This window comes from Mytilus edulis, chromosome 2, assembly GCF_963676685.1.
Source record: "Mytilus edulis chromosome 2, xbMytEdul2.2, whole genome shotgun sequence".
Lineage (NCBI taxonomy): Eukaryota > Metazoa > Mollusca > Bivalvia > Mytilida > Mytilidae > Mytilus > Mytilus edulis.
The window spans coordinates 19532052-19559172 of NC_092345.1; the positions used below are offsets into that span (position 1 = coordinate 19532052).

A 27121-nucleotide genomic window follows, 5' to 3' on the forward strand; every position below is an offset into this window, starting at 1 on the left:
TTTAATTTGATTCTTAATTTTCTTTATTGCACAAACTTTTATCACATATCATTTGAATTAACACATTTCAACACAATGTAAAAAAAACACAATAATTTAATCTCTTGCATTAACCAGAAATACACATAATGATGTGAACATTTTTTAAAATATCAAATATAAAAACTTATAATGTTATTTGGTTATCATGGTTATAGCATATATGAATAAAATCAATAATCTTAAAACAAGAATGTGTCCCCAGTACACAGATGCCCCACTCAGACTATCATTTTCTATGGTTAGCGGACCATGAAATTGGGGTTAAAACCCTTATTTGGCATTGAAATCAGAAAGATCATATCATAAGGAACATGTGTACTAAGTATCAAGTTGATTGGACTTCAACTTCATCAAAAACTACCTTGACCAAAATCTTTAACCTATAGCGGGGCAAACGGACGGACGAACAGACTGATGGACGAACAGACGTACAGATCAGAAAACATAACGATGTAAAAATACAAATGTATAAATATTATTCAAAATATCACAGTATTGGCATGAAAAATCAATCATTTATACCGGGTAGTTAATCAATATCTAAACCACTTGAAAATCATTTCTACATGCAACTGTAGCTTGAAAAGTCATGTATAAGTCGGCCATTTTGACTCCATCAAGGTGAGACAAAAATCCTTTCATAAATAAATAATACCATGGTCATAATATGTGGAGTAAATAATCATGAGCATCACCATGACTAGACAATTGGGCTTTTTAAGTATATTGAATATTACAAAGCCTTCTTAAATTTTGTAGTATACTGGTTAAATGTCAAGTAACCCCACAATATTGCAGATCCTATATAAATCCAATACACTAAAGAAGTAAATGTCAAAGACATTCCTATTGTAGGACTTCCAGCCTTACAGACAATGATGAAACACAAACATCTAAATAACTCCATATAGGATGCCATCATCCTGAAAATAAAAAAAATAAATTTTGAGGTTATTTATTAAAATACAAGAAGCATCTCAAGGCCTAAATCACTTGCCTGTCAAAAATATATTTTGTATTGCTTATTATCACCCCTAAGTTGTTGAAGGGGACTTGAGGTTTGCACTCTGTCTGTCAGTCTGGGAAATCAGTTTTCCACACTTTTTTCTTCATGCTTGAAGATATTGATTTGATATTTGGTATTGTTTTATGTTGACAAGTTCAAATTTTGTTCTGGTCCGATGATTTTGTGCAGTGCTATATTCCTTTGACGTAGAAAATTCACTTAGATAATCAGTTATAGATTAATTGACATTTTGTTCAAGTGCAATGCATTTTTAACTGTGCAATACTGTCATCAAACTCATCATGCTTGAAGATATTGAATGGATAGTTGGTATATAGCTTTATCATGACAAGGAATAGATTGAATACAAATTTTGTTCAGGTCTGATGATTTGGTGCAGTTATGGTCCTTGGACTTCGAAAATGCACTTCAATAATCAGTTATAGATCAAGTTTGTTCCAGTACAATGAATTTTTAACTGTGCAGTTCTCTCAGAATGAATATGTCTTAGGTTTAACTGTTATGGGCAAAATCAAAACCTGAATTAAAGATATTAAAATTGAAAATGGAAATGGGGAATGTGTCAAAGAGACAACAACCCGACCATAGAGCAGACAACAGCAGAAGGTCACCAACAGGTCTTCAATGCAACAAGAAATTCTCGCACCCAGAGGCGTCCTTCAGTTGGCCCCTTAACAAATATATACTGTTTCAGTGATAATGAACACCATACTAAACTCCAAATTGTACACAAGAAACTAAAAGTTAAAATAATACAAGACTAACAAAGGCCAGAGGCTCCTGACTTGGGACAGGCTGAATGAATAGTTGGTACATGTTTATAGTTTGATGAACAGGAACAAATTAAAATCAAATTTTGTTATGATAAAATGTTTAAGAATTATGGTAGTCGATGTTAATGTATGCATGTTAGCTGAGTTTTTATTCTTACCTTGCATCAAAAAGGGCTCCAAAAACTTCTAGACAATAAATTATATACAAAATATAGCATACCACACTAAATGCATTCATGCTCTGAAATAAAACAAGATTTTTTATTAATTATAGATCAACAAGGTACAAAATAAAACATCAAGATTAAAGCATCCTAAAAATAAAAACCAAAGCAAAATTTCAATGCATTTAGTACTTTAACAAACTTCTGAAATGCTGATCAGTTTGAGTGGCTATGTTTCTGTTTTTTTTCAGGAGCATAATCATTTTTGGAAATAAAATTCACTGCCAAGAAATTACAATAGAATTCTCAAAAACTAGTCTGTATAATGAAGTGTTGTGTGCAGCATTAATTGAAAGATATTTGTTTTGATGAAAATCATTTTAATGTTCTAAAAACAATTTCAGACATACATAAAAGGAACGTTAAGAATCAAAAGAAAAATCTGTTCCCTTATTGCTGTGTCTATGGTATTCCTCTTACCTGGTCTCTATGAGCTAACACATCATACCCAACAATAAGTAAAGCAAAATGAACCCATATGTAAACATTCATCCACGTTGGTAACATGGGTCCTTCAAACTTTGGCATTGGAGCTGACACCTGTAATAAAACTCAACACATTATTCATTTTTTCAAAATTCTACTGCAAAAATTAAAAGCAATTGACAGTGTGTGTCAATTTTTTACCTGGTATGTAATAACATGAGCAACATGACGGGTGTCACATGTGGAGCAGGATCTGCTTACCCTTCTGGAGCACCTGAGATAACCCCAGTTTTTGGTGGGGTTCGTATTGCTCAGTCTTTAGTTTTCTATGTTGTTTCTTGTGTACTATTATTTGTCTGTTTGTCCTTTTCATTTTTAGCCATTGCGTTGTCAGTTTTTTTTAATTTATGAGTTTGACTGTTCCTCTGGTATCTTTCGCCCCTCTTTTAGGACTAATGTGCATGTAATAAATGGTTTATTGATTGAAGACATCAGTACACATTGAATATGTTACAGTAAGAATAAAGGAGAAATTTCTAGAAAATGATTTAAGGAGGCTAATGGATAGAAAAATTTCAGCAAAAATTTAAACATATTTTTTTTTCTTTACAAATCATATATGTTACACTATTACTTTATGATATGGCACAAAACTCAATTCTTTTTGGTCTTTGATGACTTTTTAAATGTTTATATTATTGAAAAAGCTCTGAATTATCTCCCTTTGGTGCCAAAATGCCATTATTTGGCATTACAATTGAAATATATTCTTTAACTCATCGGTGACCTATATTTTTTATTATTTTTTTCAAGTAAGCTGTACTTGAACTAAACAATTTTAAAGTCTAAGCAATTTCAATGGCAAGCTGTTTTACTATTTATTTTCGAATTTCAAGATATCTCATATAATATATAAGATATCATAAAATATATAAGATATCTCCTTTAATATATAAGATATCTTATAAGATTTCATTATCATAAGATATCTTATATATTATATAAGATATCTCATAAAGTTTCTGCGATATCTTATATACTTTATAAGATATCTTCTAAAGTTTATAAGATATCTTCTAATGTTTATAAGATATCTTATAAAGTATATTAACTATCTTATTAATATTTTTTATACAAGATATCTTATATAACTTACGAGATATCGTCTAAAGATTTAAAGATATCTTATATATTTATAAGACATCTCATATAGTTTAAAAGATATCTTATATAAATTATGAGATATCTTATATAAATTATGAGATATCTTATAAAGAAAATCATATAAGATATCTTATAAAGTATATGAGATATCTTATAAACTATATAAGATATCTTATAAAGGTGTAATACCACCAAATCATGGTACGTCACATCCGGTTGCATACGAAAGTAGGCCTAAAAAAATATTCCCTTGAATTTGACAGTTGTAGAAAATTAACCCTGCATTTCAGTGCACTTAAATTTTTCTGAGTCGTAAATATGTATGTTGGATGTCTGAAAGCAGCATTCTTTTTTTATTTGATGGTCTTATAAAATATTTTGGAGCGTTAAGGTTACATAGTTACCAAAGCAGGTAACCAGTAAATAACAGTGTAAAAATTGGGTTGTTTACTTCCGGTGCTGGTTACTTTCTTATATGCAATGAAATGTAGTGTGAAATTTTCACTGTATCACTGGAAAGGATTAAACTTTATACATGCAAAGTATTTCTTTGGTTGAAATAAAGGTAAATACTATACAATTTTTTTAAAAGTGCCAATTTAACAAAGACTAATTGGGAAAAATCAATGGTGGTATTACACCTATTTAGGGAAACTCCATGTGCACTCGTGACCTTATTGTACTTTCATTTTTAAAAGTTATTAATAAACCAGTTCATGCATTGTAAACATGGACTATTCGGAATGGATTTAGACACAGAAAGCACGTTTGAGGTACAATTGCCTTGAAATGGGGGTTTACGGGTGTTTTCTAAGTCAAATGGGTGGACAGACGAGGCTGTATTTAGTTTACTGTGTTAAATTTTAAATTGCCCTTACAGTTTTGTTTATACAACATATGAATTTTTTATTTCAGTGTTACCCATGTTCTGAAGAGCATTCTGTTGAAAAATCTTATATGTGAATTGGTCGGCAGATGACACTTCAGCATTAAAGTATGTATCAACTATGGTCATGTTATTTTTTGTTTTGACCGCAAAAGTTTACAATTTGCCAGTGTGCCGTCTACATTTTGCACAGACAATAAATCATTTAAACACTTATTTGCCCTGGATTTATACACATCAGAATCCAGTTCACATACTTAAACTTTATAATTCTTACCAATTTATTTTTTGTACCAGCATTCCAAGGGACATAACCCTTTTTTAAAACATTTTGAGGTATTTTTTTATTACTCTCTCCCCATTTTCTAATGTAAAATACAAGAAAGTGGATTTTTGTGTAAACCTATTAGAATTAAACTGTTATGAGTAAATAAAAAGACTTTAATACCAGTAACAATTAATGATCGACTGAAAGGGAACCGTTATTTGTCACACTAGGGGAACAGACCAAAAACTCAAGTTACACATAAGGGCTTATAGAAACTTCCGTGTAGACTGTTAACATTTATAGAGACAGTTCTTTCAGCTAAAACACTTTAATTATTGATTTAACAGTACATTTATTTCATTTTTGTAGGAAAGTAATCACATTTGTTTTATTTTTTAGACAAAAGATATCAAGTTTTGATGAAAAAGGAAGGAAGGAAGAAAAATAGACCAAAACAGACCTTCAAATGAACTCTAAAAGGTGCAATAAACTTGTTTATCATCTTAAAATTGTCTTTTGTATTCTATTTAATTGTTTGAATGCATATATCATGAGTTTATGATCAGATATTAGTCAACACTGCATTTTATTATGATACACTGAAATTAGGATTTTTCGAAGAAATTAGACTGAAATTGCCGTAGGATATGGCCTTACATTATAGTGATTTTCTCTGAAACAATAGCTCTGACTGAGACAAAACTTGACAGTTATGCTTGAAATAACTTGCAATTGGAGGGAAAAAAATTTAATTAAGTTTATTTGACATTTAGGTGTTCTTTAGGTGTAATACCACCAAATCATGGTACGTCACATCCAGTTGCATACGAAAGTAGGCCTAAAAAAATATTCCCTTGAATTTGACAGTTGTAGAAAATTAACCCTGCATTTCAGTGCACTTAAATTTTTCTGAGTCGTAAATATGTATGTTGGATGTCTGAAAGCAGCATTCTTTTTTTATTTGATGGTCTTATAAAATATTTTGGAGCGTTAAGGTTACGTAGTTACCAAAGCAGGTAACCAGTAAATAACAGTGTAAAAATTGGGTTGTTTACTTCCGGTGCTGGTTACTTTCTTATATGCAATGAAATGTAGTGTGAAATTTTCACTGTATCACTGGAAAGGATTAAACTTTATACATGCAAAGTATTTCTTTGGTTGAAATAAAGGTAAATACTATACAATTTTTTTAAAAGTGCCAATTTAACAAAGACTAATAGGGAAAAATCAATGGTGGTATTACACCTAAACTATATAAGATATCTTACAAGATATCTTATAAACTTATATAAGATATTCTTTTAAACTATATAAGATATCTTGTATAATATATCTGATATAATAAATAAGATATCTTATATAATATATCTAATATAATAAATAAGATATCTTATATAATATATCTAATATAATAAATAAGATATCTTATATAATATAGCAGATATCTTATATAGTTTATAAGATATCTTCTAATGTTTATAAGATATCTCATATAATAAATAAGATATCTACTAAAGTTTATATCTCATATAGTTTATAAGATATCTTATAACTTAAGAAGATATCTTACAAAGAAAAGTATATGAGATATCTTATAAACTATATAAGATATCTCATAAACTATGAAAGATATCTCATAAACTATATAAGATATCTTATAAACTATATAAGATATCTTATAAACTATATAAGATATCTTATAAACTATATAAGATATCTTCTAAAGTTTGTATCTCATATAGTTTATAAGATATCTTATAACTTAAGAAGATATCTTACAAAGAAAAGTATATGAGATATCTTATAAACTATATAAGATATCTCATAAACTATGAAAGATATCTCATAAACTATATAAGATATCTTATAAACTATATAAGATATCTTATAAACTATATAAGATATCTTATAAACTATATAAGATATCTTATAAAACTATATAAGATATCTTATAAAGTTTATGAGATATCTCGGTGTAAGAATAAATAGCAAAACGGCTTGCCATAAATTTCTGTAATTTAGTTCTCTTTTTATTTTGATATTATCTCTATTTCTCCTATTAGTTAAACAGAAAAAAAGTACCTGTACGAAAATGCATGCTTCTTTCTAAGGGAGATCGTGAGCTGAAATGAACAGTGACCCCATTTTTTTATTTTATTTTTCCATAAAGTATATGACAAAGTTCATTTAAAGAAAAATATTGGATTTATACCCTTTAGCCGCCTTAATGGCCATTATCTTATCACAATGCATTACCATAATCATAGTGACCAATTAAAAACTGGAATAATGATTGACAATGCTTTTAAAAAAAATATATTTACCTATTTGCATTAAATTATGTCAATACAAATTGTATTAACAAATATTTCATTTTCCAAATGAAAATTACTACCGGTATTAATGAATATTTATAAAATCTACACATTCTTTTAACACATGTTTGATTGTGTTCTTTTAATTGCACTATTTTACATGGTTTGAACTTAAAACCTTTATTTAATTGTTACCATAGGTATATCTTCTATCAATCCCAATCTTGGTTTCCCTGGAGACCATCCAGGACCTTTAAAAATAACTGATAATTTGTTTCCAATCCCTGAAGTATCAATGAAAGTTTTCATCATGTATTGCAGATGGCATATCTATAAAAAGAACAATACAAAACATCAATGCAAGTATAATTTATTACGAAGTCAAAAGTTTATAATATTGAAAAGAAACAAAATTAATTTTCTCATGATTTTTTAAAGGCTAGTAGTCGCCTGGTAAGGATCTGGTAAATAAAGTGCATACATTACTGTAAATTCAGAAATTATTGCAATGTTATTATAATGGTGAAAAATAAAACAGGGTTATAATCGCAATAAATTGAACTAGCATTTAAATTTTTTGTATATGAATTCAACAGGATTTTTCTCAATATTGCAAAAATTAAATCGCATGTTAGTCTAAAATGACAAAATCGCAATAATAAATGCATGCAATAATATCTGAATTTATCGTACTTGATTCCTGTAATGTTTCATCACTTGATCTGTAATTTAATCATTTAAAGGGTGTCTCTACAAAAAAAAAAAAATAGTGCTTACCTGAGAGTGAATAGGACCCCAAGAATCTAGAGGATGTACAAGACCATAAACAACTTCTTCTTTTTCTGCCTCAAATGTTCCTATGATAATAACAAATACATAAAATTTTATGAATGTAAATGTAAAAGATTAAGGAAAATCTCAATAAATATTTAAAACAGCTCAAGGATTTTTTCATGACTTGATTAATAATTTAAAATGTTTAGGTTATATATTAGTAACTGCAACTATTGCCCCAAACCAAAAAGTTAATTATATTAACTTTAGATTTTTTTCTGTAAATACCATACATCAAACAAAATCAGAGGTGCTTTTTGAAAATCACTGTTTGTTAGAAAACTTTATATATTTATATCCTATTTACATATTAAGGACATCGTTCTGAATATACATACATTATTTATTGTAAATGAACAATATAAGTTATTCAAAGCAGAATGGATTTACAGTGTTCCATATTAATGAAATAGATTACCAACATGAGTCATAATTCAGATTATTTTTTTTGCTTAATTTGCATTAGTCAAAATTCTGTTTCCAGTTTCCTTTAATGGTGTTTATGTTGTGTATAAATATTTACCAAATAGTCTGTCAAATATAATGAGTGTTCCTCCAAAGTTTTTATCTATATATTGTCTGTTTCTGCCATGATGGGCTCTGTGGTGGCCTGGACTATTCAAAATCCATTCTAATGGACCAATGCTTTTAATTGTCTGAAATAAAACACAATCATGCAATAAATTCTAATATTTATAGTGAATGTAAAGCAGACGACCCTCGTCAGTGATCTTTCAGGGCTTGTTTGGTTTTGAAAGTGATTACATACTTTATAGTGGCTGATCCTTGTTAATATTTCATTATCAGGGGCGGATCCAGCCATTTAAAAAAGGGGGGTTCCCAACCCCAAATATATGTCCCCATTCAAATGCATTGATTGTCCAAAAAAAAAAGGGGGGGGGGGGTCCAACCCCTGGAACCCTCCCCCTGGATCTGCCACTGGTGTAATGATTTTATTTGTGAATGTTTTGTAACTGTACTTGTGAGTTACATGTAAGTTATCACGATGCCATTGATGGACCAAAACAAGTGGAGTCAAAATACACAATCATGAATTAACATAAAAAAATGCACAATGTTCTAAATTTTTCATATCGTATTTAGTTCATTCAAAATTTATGACAACACACTAGACCTTGGAAGAGTCAAATCATAGATTAGTTGAATACTTTCGTTCTATCACTTTGATTTTGACGTAAGGAAGTTTGCTACTCAGTTTCAAAATAACAAGCTTTTCATTACACTAGTATATATTGATAGGGGATTAATAAAGGAACCAAAAGAGCAAAAAAATATATGTCAATGTGCTTGTTTTCGAGATATTAGCCATTGAAATTTTGGCAGGAAAATGTTCTGTCTTGATTTTTCAAAGCTTTATCATTGACTAGTTTAAGTTCTGAATTCTGAAAATCTGACAAAAATTCAAAAACATGACAAGCAAACTTCCTTAACCCTTACCATGCTGAATTGTTTTCAGAAAATGTCTTATTTTCGTTTATTTGCAAAAATATGCGAATTATATGCAAATGAGCTTAGCCCTGTTGCTGTAGCATATTGATTCCTTTAAACCTAATGTAGGTGATCACGGGGTGGGGTGGTCAGGGTGATGAGGTGGGGGTAGGTGGGTGGGAATTTGCCCCAAAGTGGGTCATCAAGTGCAAAAAGCGTCAATTTTGCTGATTTTTCGTCCTTTCTCTTGACTCAGAAGACCCAGGAATGCTGGTAAAGGTATCCATCCAGCTGCAGCCTGCATGTAGAGTGGACCCTAGTTAACAAATTGACCCCAACAGTTGTTAGGTCCGAGTGAATCTGATCTTGGTTCAGCAGTCTACAGAAGGTCATTTGTACCAAAAATACTGAATTTCACGTTTTTTGCCGATTGTTGACTTCAAATGGACACAAAACTGGAAGTAGTTGTTTCCTATGCGTATTTCAATAATAATAACGATCAGTAGTTATATGGCCGTGGGTTTGCACTATTTTTGCAAGTTTTATGCCTCTGAACTTCCTGTGTAAGATACAGATGTGAAGCCCACCCCCTCCAGAAAACCGAGTTTTAGCCAATTTTCCAAGTCCCTATTTGTGCTCAAAATGCTACTTATACATGAGAAACGTGAATATGGATAGCCTCAGGTTGATGGAACATGCATAACTTTTAAAATAAGTATCATAAAGTGGACTTCTAAAAAGTATGGAAGGCCATTGGAGCCAAATAACGGTTATTTGGGTACGCTCGACATATGACGGTCACTGCATGGTAAGGTACATGTACATTGTATCAATTTTATTACCTCTGTATGTATCCAGAACTGGTACAGCAGACTAAACTGGTTGTGGACAAGGAAAATTGATGGTGGTACACATAAAGCCATTGGAAGATAAAACATCTAATAAATAGAAACATTTCATTATTTCAACATTTATACTTTTTGGCAGTATAGATAAGAATTAGTTTGGTTTTACCAATTCACTATTTCATAAATGACTACTATCAAACTTGAAAACTGTTATAATTAATTTTTTCCATCTCTAATTGGACTAAAAAATATGAAGAAAATTGATAACTTTGTATTATATTTAAAATGCAGATTGTTTAAAATATCATGTATAATTGATACAATAGTTATTTCCCCTTATACATAATCAACATTTCACAATGTAAGGCTTGCATTAAAAAAAATAGGAACAAGAAAAGGTTGTTTTATTTGATCAAATTTCTTCCAACTACCGGTATTATATATAAAAAAAACCCAATAAAAGTGTGTCTGGTATCTTAGCTTGTATTGGTTGAACAAGTGTCAATAAAATGTAATAACTTTCAGATTAATTTGTTAGGTTCAATCTTTGCAATAAATAGTTAACATACCCAAGAAATATACTTAAGTAAGCAGGACTGTCTAAGTGCTGTGGTAAGGTTATAATCTTCTGAGCTGTGATGGGTTTGGTGTGCTGCCCAAATGATATTCACTTCTGTGTAAAGCAAGGTAGGAAGGAATCAATAGAATTTCCTTTACATTAAGGATTGATTTTAACACAAAAATATGTCACACTTGAATAATTATAAGTTTTATACCTATTAAATATAAAGACTAAGTATAAAAGTGCTTCATTTTCTTTTTTTTTTTTTTAACATTCATAAATTCTTTATTGCACTCTTTGCTGTTTTAACAAATTACTTAATGTACAGCATTCCATCAAGTATCCCTGTTACATACAATTATAACTGATATCCAGGGAGAATATACAGTAAAACTTATCTTATTTTATACATAGCCATTTAATACATTTCTATTTTCTATCATTACTTTATAAATATACATAATATCATATAAAATCTTATCGAAGTACTTAAAGATGTTACAGACCATGTGTCGTGAAATTTACGGAGAAAAATCCGTTATCGGTTCTTTTAATAGAATTTTGAACCATATGAAAATATGAATGAGATACAGCGTGGTTACTGTTTCTGTTAACTTTTGTTAATTCGTACCTTTGGATTTATACAATTCTTTGGAAGTGTTTGTTAATACTAAAAAATGGTAAGTAAAGTATTCTCTTTGTATGTTTCTTATAAGCTTTTGTCATGATTTTTGATTTTACAAATTTGACCCAAATTTTATTACCTGTGAACAGTCTGTGACCTGTCTGTGACCTTTATATTGTAAACATTAGAATTATCCTTATTATTCTTGTACATAATATGTTCATATAGTTTCACATAAAAAAAAAGAAAAACATCATTAAACATATGAAAATGTACATAATCTTTGTTGTACAGATATAATAGAATACATGTTGAATATTTTTTTTTTTTTACCTTTATCCCCCCCTTTTGTTTCCAAATTATTTTTATACTTCACTTTCATGCATACATAACTTACATATCTACATACATGCATTCACACTTACATATATATTCATTCACACATATGCTCTAGTTACATACATACATGTCCACACACATATAACATGTATAAAGACCTTTACAAAAAGATGCATTCACATACATTGTACATGTATCTACATGTGTTTTCATACATTTTTTGTACATAGACACCTATACTTATATTATAGTATCATATTTTTTTACTAGTCCACTGGTGAAATATTGAAAACAAGTACACAATATTAACATTCTAGAACATACATTCTGGTTTTTTCCAAGAGTTAATTTTGTTTATTTCAAGATCTGCAACACTTTTTTAAACATTTTGTTTATTTCCATATTGGCCGTATAATATAATTCAACTGTACTCGAGATTTCATATTTAAAAATTTTCACTATATCTATTTTTTTTGCCTTATTATTGGATTTATAATTTGATTTATAGACTGAAAAAAACATTAAACTCAGCAAGTGATTGAGTCCAAAATAAGCATCATCATGAATCTTGTATCCTATTACTAGAGAGTGTAGGCTTATTACATGTTTGTCAATACCTATTTTGTTAAATATATCTCTCATTGATCTCCAGAAGTTTGTGTTATATGCGCATGTGATGAAAAAATGTTTGTAGTTGTCTTGTTCATTACAATATGAACAAAGGCTGTTTTCAGAAATTTTCCATTGAAATAATAGCTCTTTATTTGCTAAGATGAAATGCATTAATTTCCACCTGAACATCTTAATTTTATTATCTTTTAAGTATTCAAAAGTGAATTTTATCGTGTCTTTGAATTCACTATTTATATTTCCTGTATGTAATATCTTTTCCCATTTCAAAAAACCAATGGGTGTTTCTGTTTTTATTCTACTTTGCACTATCTTATAAATATCTTTATTATTAATGCCGAGTATATCCTCATCATCTCTTAATCTGATTTTTTCTCTGTTAATATTTACTTTAGTTTTGAATGATCTCTCAGTTTTAAGCTTCTCCTCCCAGTTATTTGGTATGGCTTTTTTAAGTTTTGAAAATTCAGCAATCCAATTACCTTTGTTTTTTAGTTTTAAATTGATTACTTTTTCTGATATTTGTCCTCTATTGTCAATTATGTCATTTATAAATAGAATATCACTTTCAATCCATTTATCAAAAAACAGACATTGTCCTTTAAATTTTATCAAGTTATTGCCCCATATTATTTGCTTTCTGATCTCTAAAAAGTTCCATGTTTTATTATTTTTAGCTTCATTCAGATTTACCTGAATCCATGATTTTATCAGTTCTTGATAGAATAATGGTGTATTGTTCCATATTTTTTTGTCAATTAATTTTATATTTCTTATATTTATCTTGAAAATTAGCAAATTTTTGCCAAACTTATTCAGGTATAGTTTAGGCAACACTGACCAGTTAGCATTTTCTGATTGTATTATTTTTTTAATCCATTTTATATGTATTGACATTATATAAGACTCCAGATCAATCATTTTTAATCCCCCTTCAGCATAATTTTTTGTTAATATTGACCTCTTTATTTTATCTTTTCTGCCATTCCAAACAAACCTATAAATTATATTGTTGATGATTTGCAACTTATCTTTAGTAATAATACCATTAGTAGCAAAATAAGTTAAATTTGGTAGCAGAAGAGCTTTTACAATTAAAATTTTTCCAAGCAATGTTAAATTTCTTTTTGACCATCTGTCTACAAGTTTTGTAATTTTATCCAAGATTTTTTCTATGTTCAATGTTTGACATTCCTTATTATCATATCCAAAATAAATACCTAGACTTTTGACTGGTTTATTTGTCCAGTTTATATTTTCATATTTATCTTTACTGCTTTTTAATCTCCCTAACCATATTCCTTCTGTTTTATTCCTATTAAGTTTCAGCCCTGATAGACTTCCAAATGTCTCTATTATACTGAGAGCTAGACTTATATCTTTACGAGACTGAAGAAATAGTGTTGTGTCGTCTGCTAATTGACAGATTTTTAAATTACAAGATTGTCCGTCTAATTTTATTGTTATTCCCTTAAGTTCTTTATTTTTTCTTAATCTTATGGCCATTAATTCAACAGTTATAACAAACAGTAACGCAGAAATCGGACACCCTTGTCGAATACCGCGGTATATTTTAAATGGACCTGAGACCCACCCATTATTCAAAATACACCCTTTAATATCATTATACATAGTTTCAACCCATCTGATAAATCCACTTTTAAATCCAAACTTTTTGAGAGTTTCTGTCATAAAGATCCATTCTAAGGAATCAAAAGCCTTACTGAAATCTAGAAATAGTACTGCTCCTTCTATGTTAAATTTCTCTGAATAATCAATTATGTCTTGAATTTGCCTTATATTAAAACCAATATATCTATTCTTTACATATCCAGTTTGGTCTAGACTTATAATAGATGGTAAAACTTTTTTTAGTCTTTGTGCTAACACATAAGCCAGTAGTTTTGTATCTATGTTAAGTAATGTAATTGGACGGTAATTATTTAATGAAAGCGGGTCATCTTTTTTATATATTAAGGAAATCGCACCTTTTTTTTGTGAATTGGTAAGTTCTTTTTTCTCATAATTATTATTGAATACTTTAACCATAATATTTTTTAAATTATTCCAAAATTGCCTATAAAATTCCACCGTCAGACCATCCAGGCCAGGGGATTTATTTAACTTCATTTTAAAGATTGCTTCTGTACATTCTTTCTCAGTTACTTCCCCTTCACATTGATTGCTTTCTGATTCATCTAGCTGTTTTGATATTTCTGTTTCTGTTATATACTTCTTAACCTCATTATCACAGGGATTAGTTGATTCATAAAGTTTTTTATAGTATTTTACTTCTAACTCTAAAATTTTATTTTGATTTTTAGTAGCCAAACCATTTTCATCATATAATTCAGTAACAACTTTTTTTGTTTGACGACTCTTTTCTAGCCCCAAAAAATATGCACTATTTTTTTCACCTTCTTCAAACCATTTTACCCTTGACCTTATTTTTTGACCTTTAATCTTATCTTTATACAGAGTGTCTAACTTATTTTCAACATTCTGTATTTCTTTTTGTAATGTTTTATTTATATCAGTACTATCATTTATTTTATTATTAAGGTTATTCAACTTTGTTTCTAGAACATTTATCTCATCTTTTCTTACTTTAGCTTTTCTTTTACAATAGTCTAAACTTGCATCCCTTACTTCTATTTTCAAATTATCCCAAAGAATCCCCAAATCGTCACAGTTTGTTAATTCTTTTTCATATTTAGATATTAGTTTTTTAATAACATAAACATATTCTTCATTGTTCATTATGCTAGCATTTAACTTCCAATACCCCCTTCCTTTATTTCCTCTTTCAGTATTTATTTTGAGTGACACTGCATTATGGTCAGTTATTTTTTGGACAATAGGTCTAATATCACAATTTTTGCAGTTTTTTTGTACTTCTTTAGAAACAAAAAAATAATCAATTCTGGTAGCTTCTGTTCTATCTTTCCTACACCAAGTAAATTGTCTAGTATTTTTATTTTTATTTCTCCAAATATCAATTAGTTTACATGATTTTATAAGCCCTTTTAAACTTGTTACAGGTTTATCAAATTTTTTGGAAGATTTAGTTTTATTTTTTGTATCTAGCAGTGACCAAATGTCATTAAAATCACCTCCTAGAATGACTTGCCCGAGTCCGTATTTATTAATAAACACTTTTATTGTTTTAAAGAAACTATTTCTTTCTCTTAATCTGTTCGGAGCATAGATATTAACTAATGTGTAAATATTTTCATCAATTTCAATATTAATCATAATGACTCTCCCTTCTAAGTCTTTATGTTCATCTATGTATTTGAATCTGGTTTTATCTTTTATCCATATCGCTACCCCACGTGAATTGCTTGTCCCATCGCTTCTAAAAAGATTTTCACCAAATTCCTTTTGTAATGTGAACTTCATTTTATTTGTAAAATGGGTTTCCTGTATGAATAGAATATCATTTTTTTGTTGATTCGACCAGCTTACAATTTTACTTATTTTTTCAGGTTGTTGCAGGCCATTGGCATTGACCGTGCTTATATGTAGATTATTCTTCATTTTGGATTAAAAAAAATTTGATTGAGCGTTTTATCTGGTAAGTACCATTTTCTAATCATAGTTTTCAAAATATTTTCCATATATAATATACAGCTGTTGCTATACATTTGTATATCATTTTTATACTTTGCTTTTTCATAGGGCTTTTTATTCATTTTTTGGCAGAAACCTTTTACCATATATGTAGCATTTTTATAACTTTTAAATGTATGTTTACAGAAAGGTTTTAAATGGCTTTTTCTTTTCATATACAGGTATATTTCCTGAGTATTTACAAAATACGCTTCACTGATTCTTACGGATTTAAATTTTATCGATGTACCTTTAAACAATTGTCTAGCTTTTACTACCGGCGATTTTTTGTTACGGTTTATCCTACATTTATTTAAATTTGCTTGCCTCTTTACATATGTTCTAGATTTTAACCTACTGTTATTAATAACTCTTCTATTGAGTCTAATGTTTAAGGCTGAATCGAATTTTGATGATTGTTTCCATTGTTTTAATGATTTACACTCATTATAAACTATGTTATAAAATTTAATAGACAACCATTTAAGACATTCGTCAGTAGATCTTGTTGCAAGATACAAAACTTTTGAAATTGATTTAAAAGTCCGTTCAAGGTCGAATGACCTATATTTACTTGCCCACGTGACACTGTATGTAAACACAAGCACGTGTTGACACACTTTTTTTAACCACAAAATAATGCATGTAAACTTAGGCGCTTTTTGGCACAATATGCAGTTATCAGTACTCTTTTCATCATAAATATGATAAGATAATTTTATCACAATACATATCTCTAGAACGTATATCATTAGTATTAATAGATATAAAAATGTCCATACATAATAGCATACATATACATATAAATTTCTTATAACAAAAACATGTGATATATAGTATACTGTTTTTCTCAAGTACACAGTTTGAAAAATAGCATTTTTAGAGCTTTTACTATTAGGCAAAATATTAAAAACCTTTACTGAAGCTAATCTGAGTATTGAATGTGTGCTTCTTATATATTTTACAAACAAATTTAACATTATTATCATTTGACAAGTCATAATTCGCTTTGAATAGAAAAGATTTGTTTTACTCAAATTTATTAAATGTAATTTATTCACTATCTTAGTACACCTTTGTTCTATATCAGAATCTTCATATTTTATTTTTACTTTTTTCTTTTTCAGGTTAAACATTTCAAACAGGATTAACTTCAGTAGAGTTAAAGAATCTGTTGAAACTAGACCTTCAATTCTCTTCACAACTTGCTGCAATAGAATACAGCTTACATCAAATTTACAGATCAAACATTTTAGATAGTAAATACTGGATGATATAAATAAAAACAGTGCTGTACAAACTATTTTGTGAGACATTTTAACATGGCAATGCATTTTTTTTAATGTTTATATATAATTTTTATTAAAAGTATTTCTATCTAAAGTTTGTATTTTTAATATCATCATCATCAAGCTAGCGTCTCTTCTTTGGCTTCTTTGCATCTCTCGTTGCGTCATGAAGATTTTCAGTTGGCGTCACAGGAGATTTTTCAACGTTTGGATTTTTATTTCTTAACTGTTTAGGCGTATCATTAATATTGTTAGTGCTGTCTTGATCTCTGCCTTTTGTTGATAGATATCTTGTTATGCTCTCTTTGTGGCCTGTGTTTTTGTTGTTCTTTGGTGTTTGACCTTGTTGTTTCTTGGACAACACACTTTGAGTTTCAAGGATTGACTGAGACTGTTCTGGATTGTTATCCGTCTTCTTACTTTCCTCGATACTCATTGACGGCTTTGTTATATTTTGGGAATTTCCTTCCTCAAGAGACTGATTGTTTTCACCTGTGCAATCATCATTGCTTTCGTCATCATCATCATCATGATTTTCTTTGTTGAACGTGTTATTCATTTCATCACCATCATCATTTACCTCACTATCAGAATTCATATTTTCTGTACATTCAAATTGTTTATGCCCAAATTGCCCACATTTTTTGCATTTCCAGCCATTTGGACATTCTCTTGCTGTATGTCCTTCATCAAGGCACTTGCTGCATTTTGTACTTGGCCTTGTTGTATGAGGTTGACCATAATGATTTATGTTGGCCCAGTATTTCCCAACCTGCATAGTTTTAGGTAAGGGTTGTTCAAAAGTTTTGCATATCAATATGCGGTCACCATTTTTACAATTTGTAATCTTGTTGTCTATTCGGAGCCTCTCCCTATAACAGCTAAGAACCTCACATTTACTGACAGAAGTTTCTAATGTTCTTATTATTTGGTTGTCGTCAGCTGAGAGGGGAATGTTTTTTACCCGTACTCTGATTGTATCTTCCTGTTCACGAAAAGTAATTTTTGGATTTCGAGTGTACAGGGTAACAGAAATCCTTCTGATTGTAACTCCTTTGGACAACAGGTCTTTTTTGTCCATTTCGTTATCAAAGTATATTCTCCATATACCGCGTACTCTTTGTAGACCAGACAGTGATTTGACTGGAACTTGCTCATTTATTGCATGGTAAACTTCATGGTGAGTTAAAAAGTAACGCTGACCATTGGAACTTACAAGATTGTTTCCGAATACATCTTCTTCCAGTAAAAAAATAGGTTTAACTCCGGTCATTTTATCATCATATGCTTGTGATTGTGTATTGTCACCTTTTGCTGCCTCGGCATATGAGGCAGCCATGTTTTTTTCTTTGTTTGGATCGTCTTTGTCAGTACACATTGACAATAGTAATTTACTGGGTTTTATCCCGAAATATTGCAGAAAAGTTCTTTAGAGTAGTGCAACTACCTACTGTCTTCAACACATATAAGAATGTTACCATTAAATCTTCAAAATCTTCAAATAGGTTTAATTTTCGTCGGAGCTATGTAACACCCGTCACCTTAGTTCAGGGGCCGCAACTCATCTCCCTTATATTTAAAATGCAGATTGTTTAAAATATCATGTATAATTGATACAATAGTTATTTCCCCTTATACATAATCAACATTTCACAATGTAAGGCTTGCATTAAAAAAAATAGGAACAAGAAAAGGTTGTTTTATTTGATCAAATTTCTTCCAACTACCGGTATTATATATAAAAAAAACCCAATAAAAGTGTGTCTGGTATCTTAGCTTGTATTGGTTGAACAAGTGTCAATAAAATGTAATAACTTTCAGATTAATTTGTTAGGTTCAATCTTTGCAATAAATAGTTAACATACCCAAGAAATATACTTAAGTAAGCAGGACTGTCTAAGTGCTGTGGTAAGGTTATAATCTTCTGAGCTGTGATGGGTTTGGTGTGCTGCCCAAATGATATTCACTTCTGTGTAAAGCAAGGTAGGAAGGAATCAATAGAATTTCCTTTACATTAAGGATTGATTTTAACACAAAAATATGTCACACTTGAATAATTATAAGTTTTATACCTATTAAATATAAAGACTAAGTATAAAAGTGCTTCATTTTCAGTAATTGAAGAAAATCAACACCATATTACCCTATTTCATCTGTTTTTAAATTGTAAGAAGAGATAAAAACTAGCTTGCTCAGAGATTTCTACAATGCCATCCTTTCAATTATTTTTACATATACAGTCAAACCAGGTTTAAGAGACCAAAAGTGGTCTCACAAGACAGGTGATCTTTTAATACAGGATCAATTTATATGAAATGTACTACAGGTGTTTGCTTAATACAGATGGTCTCTTAAGCAAGTTTGACTGTATCAATAAAAATTTAACCTTTTAAAACAATGAATTATTTAAAATTTGAATATACACACAACACAAAAAAATGATTACATGTATTGACGGCTATTGGTACTTTACGGAACGGAAGGTATCCAAAGGGGGCATTTATCAAAATTTCGAAAAATCTTTAAAACAAAACAAACTTTAAAATTTCTGTGTTTTACGGTTTTCCATATACAAATAACACAAATGTATACTTAATCTCATCTCATCTTCACAGGTGAAATGTGTAATAATGTATAACATCGGGAAATATTCTGTAGATGAATATGTCGGATTGTCCTGATAAATTATCATGAAATTAACGCATTTGCAAGTCATGCATTATGATATCTAGACTGACCTCACGTCGTCCTTGATTAGAGACAGTGATCCAGTTGAATCTGATGTAAACTTTTTAATTTATTTTTCCGTTCCGTTCCGTTCCGCAAAGTACCAATTGCTCTGAGGAATTGGTATTTAACGGAAAAAACGGAAACAGACATCTTTAATGTAATTAAAGCAGTATGATAAAAAAAAATTGTCTGACACCTCTTTTTGCATGAGTGGTATGTGTTTTAGATAGCATTTTCGACTTGATCAATATTAAAATTTTAACACAAAGGCAGGTTACACAAAAAGTCTTTCTCCTTCCATCGGTAATTATATTTTAAAAAAGGGGCCTTCAACAGCCCGTTCGGACGATGATTAGAGACAGTGATCCAGTTGAATCTGATGTAAACTTTTTAATTTATTTTTCCGTTCCGTTCCGTTCCGCAAAGTACCAATTGCTCTGAGGAATTGGTATTTAACGGAAAAAACGGAAACAGACATCTTTAATGTAATTAAAGCAGTATGATAAAAAAAAATTGTCTGACACCTCTTTTTGCATGAGTGGTATGTGTTTTAGATAGCATTTTCGACTTGATCAATAATAAAAAATTTAATACAAAGGCAGGTTACACAAAAAGTCTTTCTCCTTCCATCGGTAATTATATTTTAAAAAAGGGGCCTTCAACAGCCCGTTCGGACGATGATTAGAGACAGTGATCCAGTTGAATCTGATGTAAACTTTTTAATTTATTTTTCCGTTCCGTTCCGTTCCGCAAAGTACCAATTGCTCTGAGGAATTGGTATTTCCCTTTTTTTAAATACTAGAACACACCCGTATATCGCGGGTCCGTGACTGAATTAAAGTATATAACTATGCGCAAGCCTTATTTCGGTATTAGTATTGTCATCTGATAAAGTCATGCTGATTATAAGATACAGTTTTCTCTGCTTTCAAATCTTTCTGTTTGAACCCGTCGAACTGGAACTTATCAATTATTGATAATATTAATTATTTGGAAAACAAAAGGTCCTGGAATGGAGTATTTTTTTATCAACAGCATTGTCCTATATTAGTTATAAATATTGAATTCTTTGATTCGCTGTTTTACGTCATGCCCGCTAACAAATTGAATACTGTACCTATACGCCTTATTTTAGTCCAGATTGTTAGTATTCGTATTGTTATCTTAGAAAGTCTAACTGATTAAAATACTACAATAGGTAACAATTCGACAATTAAGTAGTGTCAACCCTGTGATTTTGACCCGTGTAATACTATATAGCATATTAATCCTGAATACACCGTTTGGTGGTGCGCCTGTCAGATGCGGACCATACAGATAAGGTAATCGGTAACAGGTGAATATACTATTGGTATCGGTATCGGACTCGACCCGGAACTTCTTAATTATTGGCAATACTAATTACGTGGAAAACAAAAAGGCCTGGAGTGGTGTAATTTTTAATCTACACCTTTGTACTATATTAGTTATATATAAAGTTGAATTTTTTGATTCGTCGTTTTTACGTGATGACGGCTGACAAATTGGACCTCGTAATTTTAGCATTATAGATAATTACCGATGGAAGGAGAAAGACTTTTTGTGTAACCTGCCTTTGTGTTAAATTTTTTATTATTGATCAAGTCGAAAATGCTATCTAAAACACATACCACTCATGCAAAAAGAGGTGTCAGACAATTTTTTTTTATCATACTGCTTTAATTACATTAAAGATGTCTGTTTCCGTTTTTTCCGTTAAATACCAATTCCTCAGAGCAATTGGTACTTTGCGGAACGGAACGGAACGGAAAAATAAATTAAAAAGTTTACATCAGATTCAACTGGATCACTGTCTCTAATCATCGTCGGAACGGGCTGTTGAAGGCCCCTTTTTTAAAATATGATTACCGATGGAAGGAGAAAGACTTTTTGTGTAACATGCCTTTGTGTTAAATTTTTTATTATTGATCAAGTCGAAAATGCTATCTAAAACACATACCACTCATGCAAAAAGAGGTGTCAGACAATTTTTTTTTATCATACTGCTTTAATTACATTAAAGATGTCTGTTTCCGTTTTTTCCGTTAAATACCAACTCCTCAGAGCAATTGGTACTTTGCGGAACGGAACGGAAAAATAAATTAAAAAGTTTACATCAGATTCAACTTGATCACTGGCTCTAATCATCGTCGGAACGGGCTGTTGAAGGCCTCTTTTTTAAAATATAATTACCGATGGAAGGAGAAAGACTTTTTGTGTAACCTGCCTTTGTGTTAAATTTTTTATTATTGATCAAGTCGAAAATGCTATCTAAAACACATACCACTCATGCAAAAAGAGGTGTCAGACAATTTTTTTTTATCATACTGCTTTAGGGGTCATCCATAATTGTCAACCATTTTCCAAAGTGTACAAAACGTACACTTTTTCAGACCCCCCACCCTCCCTCAAAAAGTGTACATCAACCATTTTCAGATTTCAAGAGAAGAATCAATCATTCTTAATAAAAAGAAGATCCTGTCTATTATATTTTTAGTTTAATATAGAAATTTGCATTGAAAAAAAAACTAAAACATATCTGACTATTTTATTTGATGACATCTATCTGTGATACTTGTGTTTTGTCAGAATAAAGAGTACAAAGATTAGTGTTTCCCCTATCACACAGTGGGAATGGTAACTCCAATAAAAAAGGGCTCCTAGAGCATGCAAAAGATTAACAAAAGGGCACATAAATTATGCTAAGAATCAAAGAAAGGGAAATGCATGGTTATATTGCATTGGTAAAGTATGGACTGACAGTTGTTGATGGAATCAGAGCTCAAGACAGCAATCAATAAAAGTGTAATGTTTTAAAACATTTTGAGTTCTTAAATTTCCTGCCTGTATTTCTATTTAAATGGTCCCTGTAAATATGCCATTCATGGCACTTTTATCGTTTATGTATTATATATACTGTTACGTGTACATATATTGGATATTTTTAAAGTTAAGGTTAAACTTCATATGGAGGTGCTCCTAATTAAAGGAGGCTTATACTAAGAAAAATAAGTTTACTTCCGGTTTACTGGTTTACTATTTTAGAATGCATTACAAGGAAATCAATCGAAGGACCAGTTTAAAATCTTTTCACAAAATGGCGTCTTGTCAAAATCAAAACATTCAAAGAATTTAGTGTTTCCATCAATTTTGTTTATTAAACAGAGTAAAACGATATCGATCAATAATAAAGCAGCTGAAATTGACAATCGGGGGTACTGATCGAGAAATGCTTGCAAACTTTTTGTTTAAATAATTTTACTAGTTCACATTTTTGAAAGATTTAGTTTTCATATGATTTGATCTTTTAATCGTTCAATTCCGATTGAGTAGAATTATGATATAGAAATCAATATCATCAAGTGAAAATAATAAAGAAGAAATAAGAAGAGAAACACACCCAAGCCAATTCTCGATTTTATAAATCGACTTTCCCTACGGAAACGATATAAATTCCGGAAATAAAAAAAAAAGCGTACGCTAAAAATGTTGATTGTTTAACCCCCTCCCCCCAAGTGTACGTTTTGTACACTTTGGAAAATGGTTGACAATTATGGATGACCCCTTAATTACATTAAAGATGTCTGTTTCCGTTTTTTCCGTTAAATACCAATTCCTCAGAGCAATTGGTACTTTGCGGAACGGAACGGAACGGAAAAATAAATTAAAAAGTTTACATCAGATTCATTTTGATCACTTTCTCTAATCAAGGACGACGTGAGGTCAGTCTAGATATCATAATGCATGACTTGCAAATGCGTTAATTTCATGATAATTTATCAGGACAATCCGACATATTCATCTACAGAATATTTCCCGATGTTATACATTATTACACATTTCACCTGTGAAGATGAGATTAAGTATACATTTGTGTTATTTGTATATGGAAAACCGTAAAACACAGAAATTTTAAAGTTTGTTTTGTTTTAAAGATTTTTCGAAATTTTGATAAATGCCCCCTTTGGATACCTTAAATGAAATTCCGTTCCGTTCCGTTCCGTAAAGTACCAATAGCCGTATTGACAAAGGTTTGTAGAGATGCTGATGAAGAATAAAAATCATGGGTAAAACATGTGTGTGTGTGGTGATTTTATAAGGTGTTATACTTAACCCAAGCAATATATCTATGAATAGTAGACTGACGTAGCGCTGTTGTTAAATTATAATCCTCAGCGCTATGATGTGTCTGATGACCAGCCCACATTATATTGACTTCTAAAAAGTGTAAGAAGTTGTGAAAATGAGATAAAACGCTTTGCTGTTAATCACTTTAAATCTCATTAATCATAAAAATAAAATCACTTGAAATAAAAAAGGAAATAATTTTTTTTAATCAATTTTAGAAAATTCTTTAAAACACTGAAATCATAGTGTTCTTATGTTGAGTTGATACACTGCCGTCCAATGTTTGTAGGGTTTTAATTGTTTACAGACATGTTTACAACTCTTTCAAATTCATAATGTGGCTGTCTCAAGTCATTCTGTGGTTGTTGTTTGCCATATTTTTTTTTAGTTATTTCTTTAGTATAAAATAGCTAAATATATTAAAGTCATTGTTTTTTCTCGTTGATTTTTTTTCACATTTTGTCTTACTAGAGCCTTAGTATGTGATATGTGATTTGCTTGTTGTTGAAAAACTAAGTGACATCTATATTATATTGTCTTTGTTGGATATTAACTGTCTAATTGGCAATCCAATCACATCTCCTTATATTTTTTTTATGTTCTATTTGCTGTTTCATATATTTCTCAGTTGGCATCAATGTGTTTTCAACAAAGTTTCAGTTAATATCAATCAATATAATATTTCTGTTACTGAAAAACTTCTTAAACAGGCATCTCTTATAGCTCATTATACAGTACAAAGGTGTAGCAAGGTATCCAATCAGTGGCGGATCCAGAACTTTTCCTAAAGGGGGGGGGGGGCCCGCTGACTGACCTAAGGGGGGGGCCCGTTCCAGTCATGCTTCAATAATTCCCTATATAATCAACCAAATTTTTCCCACGAAAGGGGGGGCCGGGCCCCCTGGATCCGCCTATGCCAATAATCTGTATGCCCTAATTGCGGCAGGGGATGTTGGGCATAGACTGGTCCAAGGCATAGACTTACACATTTTTAGTAGCAAAATTTTGTGTACACAAAAGAGAAAAGTTAAACTCCTTATTATTGTCAAATTCATTACCATGTCCCCATCTGTGAACCCAGTAGTAACAGAAATCCACACCAACCATTCCAAGGATCCACGTCCATGGGTTGTTCCATGGTAACTGTATCATATTAAACCTCTCATAAAACCATACATAAGTAGACAACTCTACAGATCTGAACAGCAACCTAAAATACAAGTGTTTAAAACATTAATCTCTATGTACCGGTAACTCCTAGAACACTAACATACCATCTTTATAACTTTTCTAGTTTCAGTAATTGGAACATAAAAATACATTTTTATTACAGACAAAACTTGAATTTGTATCAAAGCTTCCATTAAACTTATCTAAATTAAAAAAAAGAATTGTTGAATTAAAATACTGTTATCTAATACTTAAATAATATTTACAAAACTAATTGTGTAGAATGATAAATCATTATATATATTCTTCAAAATGTTCAAATCTACATAAATTCATATTGAACATACTAATATGTATATATTGGAAAGTATAAGGATGATTTTACTTCTTTCAAATGCTTATAAATCTTCATATATCATGCATGTAAATGATCATGACAAGCTTAGGTCATTATGTAAAACTTCATATATACATGTGTATGGATGGAGAGTTGTCTCATTGGAGCTCATATAACATCTTCTTATTTCCATTTATTTATTACCCATGCATTAATGAAAGTAATCCATTAGCAACAGAACTAAATCCATCATTGAATCTTGGTAATGGCTTTCCTTGTATATATCTTACGATTGCTTCTATTATTATCATAGAGACAAAGTATGGTATTGCCTGAAAGATTTAAATATATTTAATTGTTTGTGTGCAAAAAAAAATAAATTAATACAATGTACAACATTATAAACATGTCATAAGTACTTTGTAAACCAAACCATTCCATTTTCAAGAGAGCAAACATTAGGGAAATAACTCAAGATCAAATTAATATATTTCTATTTGAATAGGCACTAAAGATAGAGATACATGAATATGAAAAATCTAAAATATGATTTTTTTGGTTCAATCATTAATAAAAGTGAAATAGTGAATTAATAATTCGCTTTAAGCAGCCAGTATGGTTCAATATCTTAAAATAAGCAAAGAACATTGATAATGTATTATTCACTTGCAAGTGAATAATTCCACCTCATTAAAATTCCATATTCATGTGAATTTCAATTTAACCACCTAGCTAAAAATAGATTACACATGAATTGCTTGTATTTAGTTATTTAAAGGAAAAGAATGTCAACATTGAAAGTGAAGGTAAATCATTTAATTGACTAATTCAATCTATAAAAAAGGTCATTTTTATGCAGGTAAAAAACAATTATTTGCATATATTTCTAATCTATAATATGAAATTAGACAAACTTAGAAACATCAGGTTTATCTATTTATGTCTTTGTTTATGTTTATATCACTTATAAATATGGTCTTTGGGGTATATAGTCTGATAAGTCTCTTTTAACAGGTACTGTAAGAAAACCTTGCCTCGTCCACATATTTTGGAACCTCCTCCAGTTTCTCGAATGATGTTTCATTTGGAGAAACAAAATAAAACAGTCTTCTTAGAGGTTCTGCAGGAAACTTTGCCATTGTTTATACTTTGATCTTGTGACAGACGTATTCGGAACTGAAACCCGTTCGTTTTTATTTTTATACACAAACACGTGTATTTCCGGTTCTGTGACTGATGAAATTTCTTATTTTTATCGCGAATTATCTCCTTATTTTTGAATGAAAATGAAGCTATATACAGAAAAGGGTAATCTGAATACCCTGAAACTACTAGCTGCAGCAGAAGAAAGCGGAATCAAGCCGGAAGTTATCGAGAAAAAGCATGGAGGTATGTTCATGACATATGGCCCTAGTTTCTTCAAGC

The 27121-nt window shown here is 30.3% G+C and overlaps 2 protein-coding genes and 2 long non-coding RNA genes across 10 annotated transcripts in view; 3 read left to right on the plus strand and 1 right to left on the minus strand.

Moving 5' to 3' along the window:
• Window positions 1-26891, minus strand: LOC139511662 (alkylglycerol monooxygenase-like). Of its 6 annotated transcripts, none has more exons than XM_071298649.1 (11): window positions 26731-26889; window positions 25901-26028; window positions 25248-25399; window positions 10826-10929; window positions 10251-10346; window positions 8483-8615; window positions 7903-7982; window positions 7321-7455; window positions 2487-2606; window positions 2001-2083; window positions 1-965 (listed from the first exon to the last, which is right to left on the minus strand). In XM_071298649.1, the coding sequence occupies exons 1-11, from the start codon at window positions 26833-26835 to the stop codon at window positions 776-778; spliced, it is 1326 nt and encodes a 441-aa protein (XP_071154750.1). In that variant the 5' UTR covers window positions 26836-26889; the 3' UTR covers window positions 1-775. The 6 variants fall into 6 exon arrangements, with proteins under 6 accessions (XP_071154750.1, XP_071154751.1, XP_071154754.1 ...); XM_071298650.1 differs by lacking the exon at window positions 10826-10929 and adding an exon at window positions 24176-24279; XM_071298653.1 differs by having other exon boundaries at window positions 25294-25399; window positions 26731-26881.
• Window positions 4107-5316, plus strand: LOC139511664 (uncharacterized). The gene is made up of 3 exons (XR_011662072.1): window positions 4107-4221; window positions 4572-4650; window positions 5210-5316. It is a non-coding gene; the product is annotated as an uncharacterized lncRNA (long non-coding RNA).
• On the plus strand, window positions 11377-17291 carry LOC139511663 (uncharacterized). Its single transcript, XR_011662071.1, has 3 exons — window positions 11377-11498; window positions 15901-15989; window positions 17152-17291. It is a non-coding gene; the product is annotated as an uncharacterized lncRNA (long non-coding RNA).
• The window catches only part of LOC139511661 (methionine--tRNA ligase, cytoplasmic-like), a 49269-nt gene continuing 49033 nt past the window's right edge, over window positions 26886-27121 (plus strand). The window contains exon 1 of one of the 2 annotated variants that reach the window (XM_071298647.1): window positions 26886-27085. In XM_071298647.1, the coding sequence (XP_071154748.1) occupies window positions 26977-27085 (109 nt within the window). In that variant the 5' untranslated portion in view covers window positions 26886-26976. The remainder of the gene's footprint in view (window positions 27086-27121) is intronic. The other variant, XM_071298648.1, reaches the window with a different exon arrangement.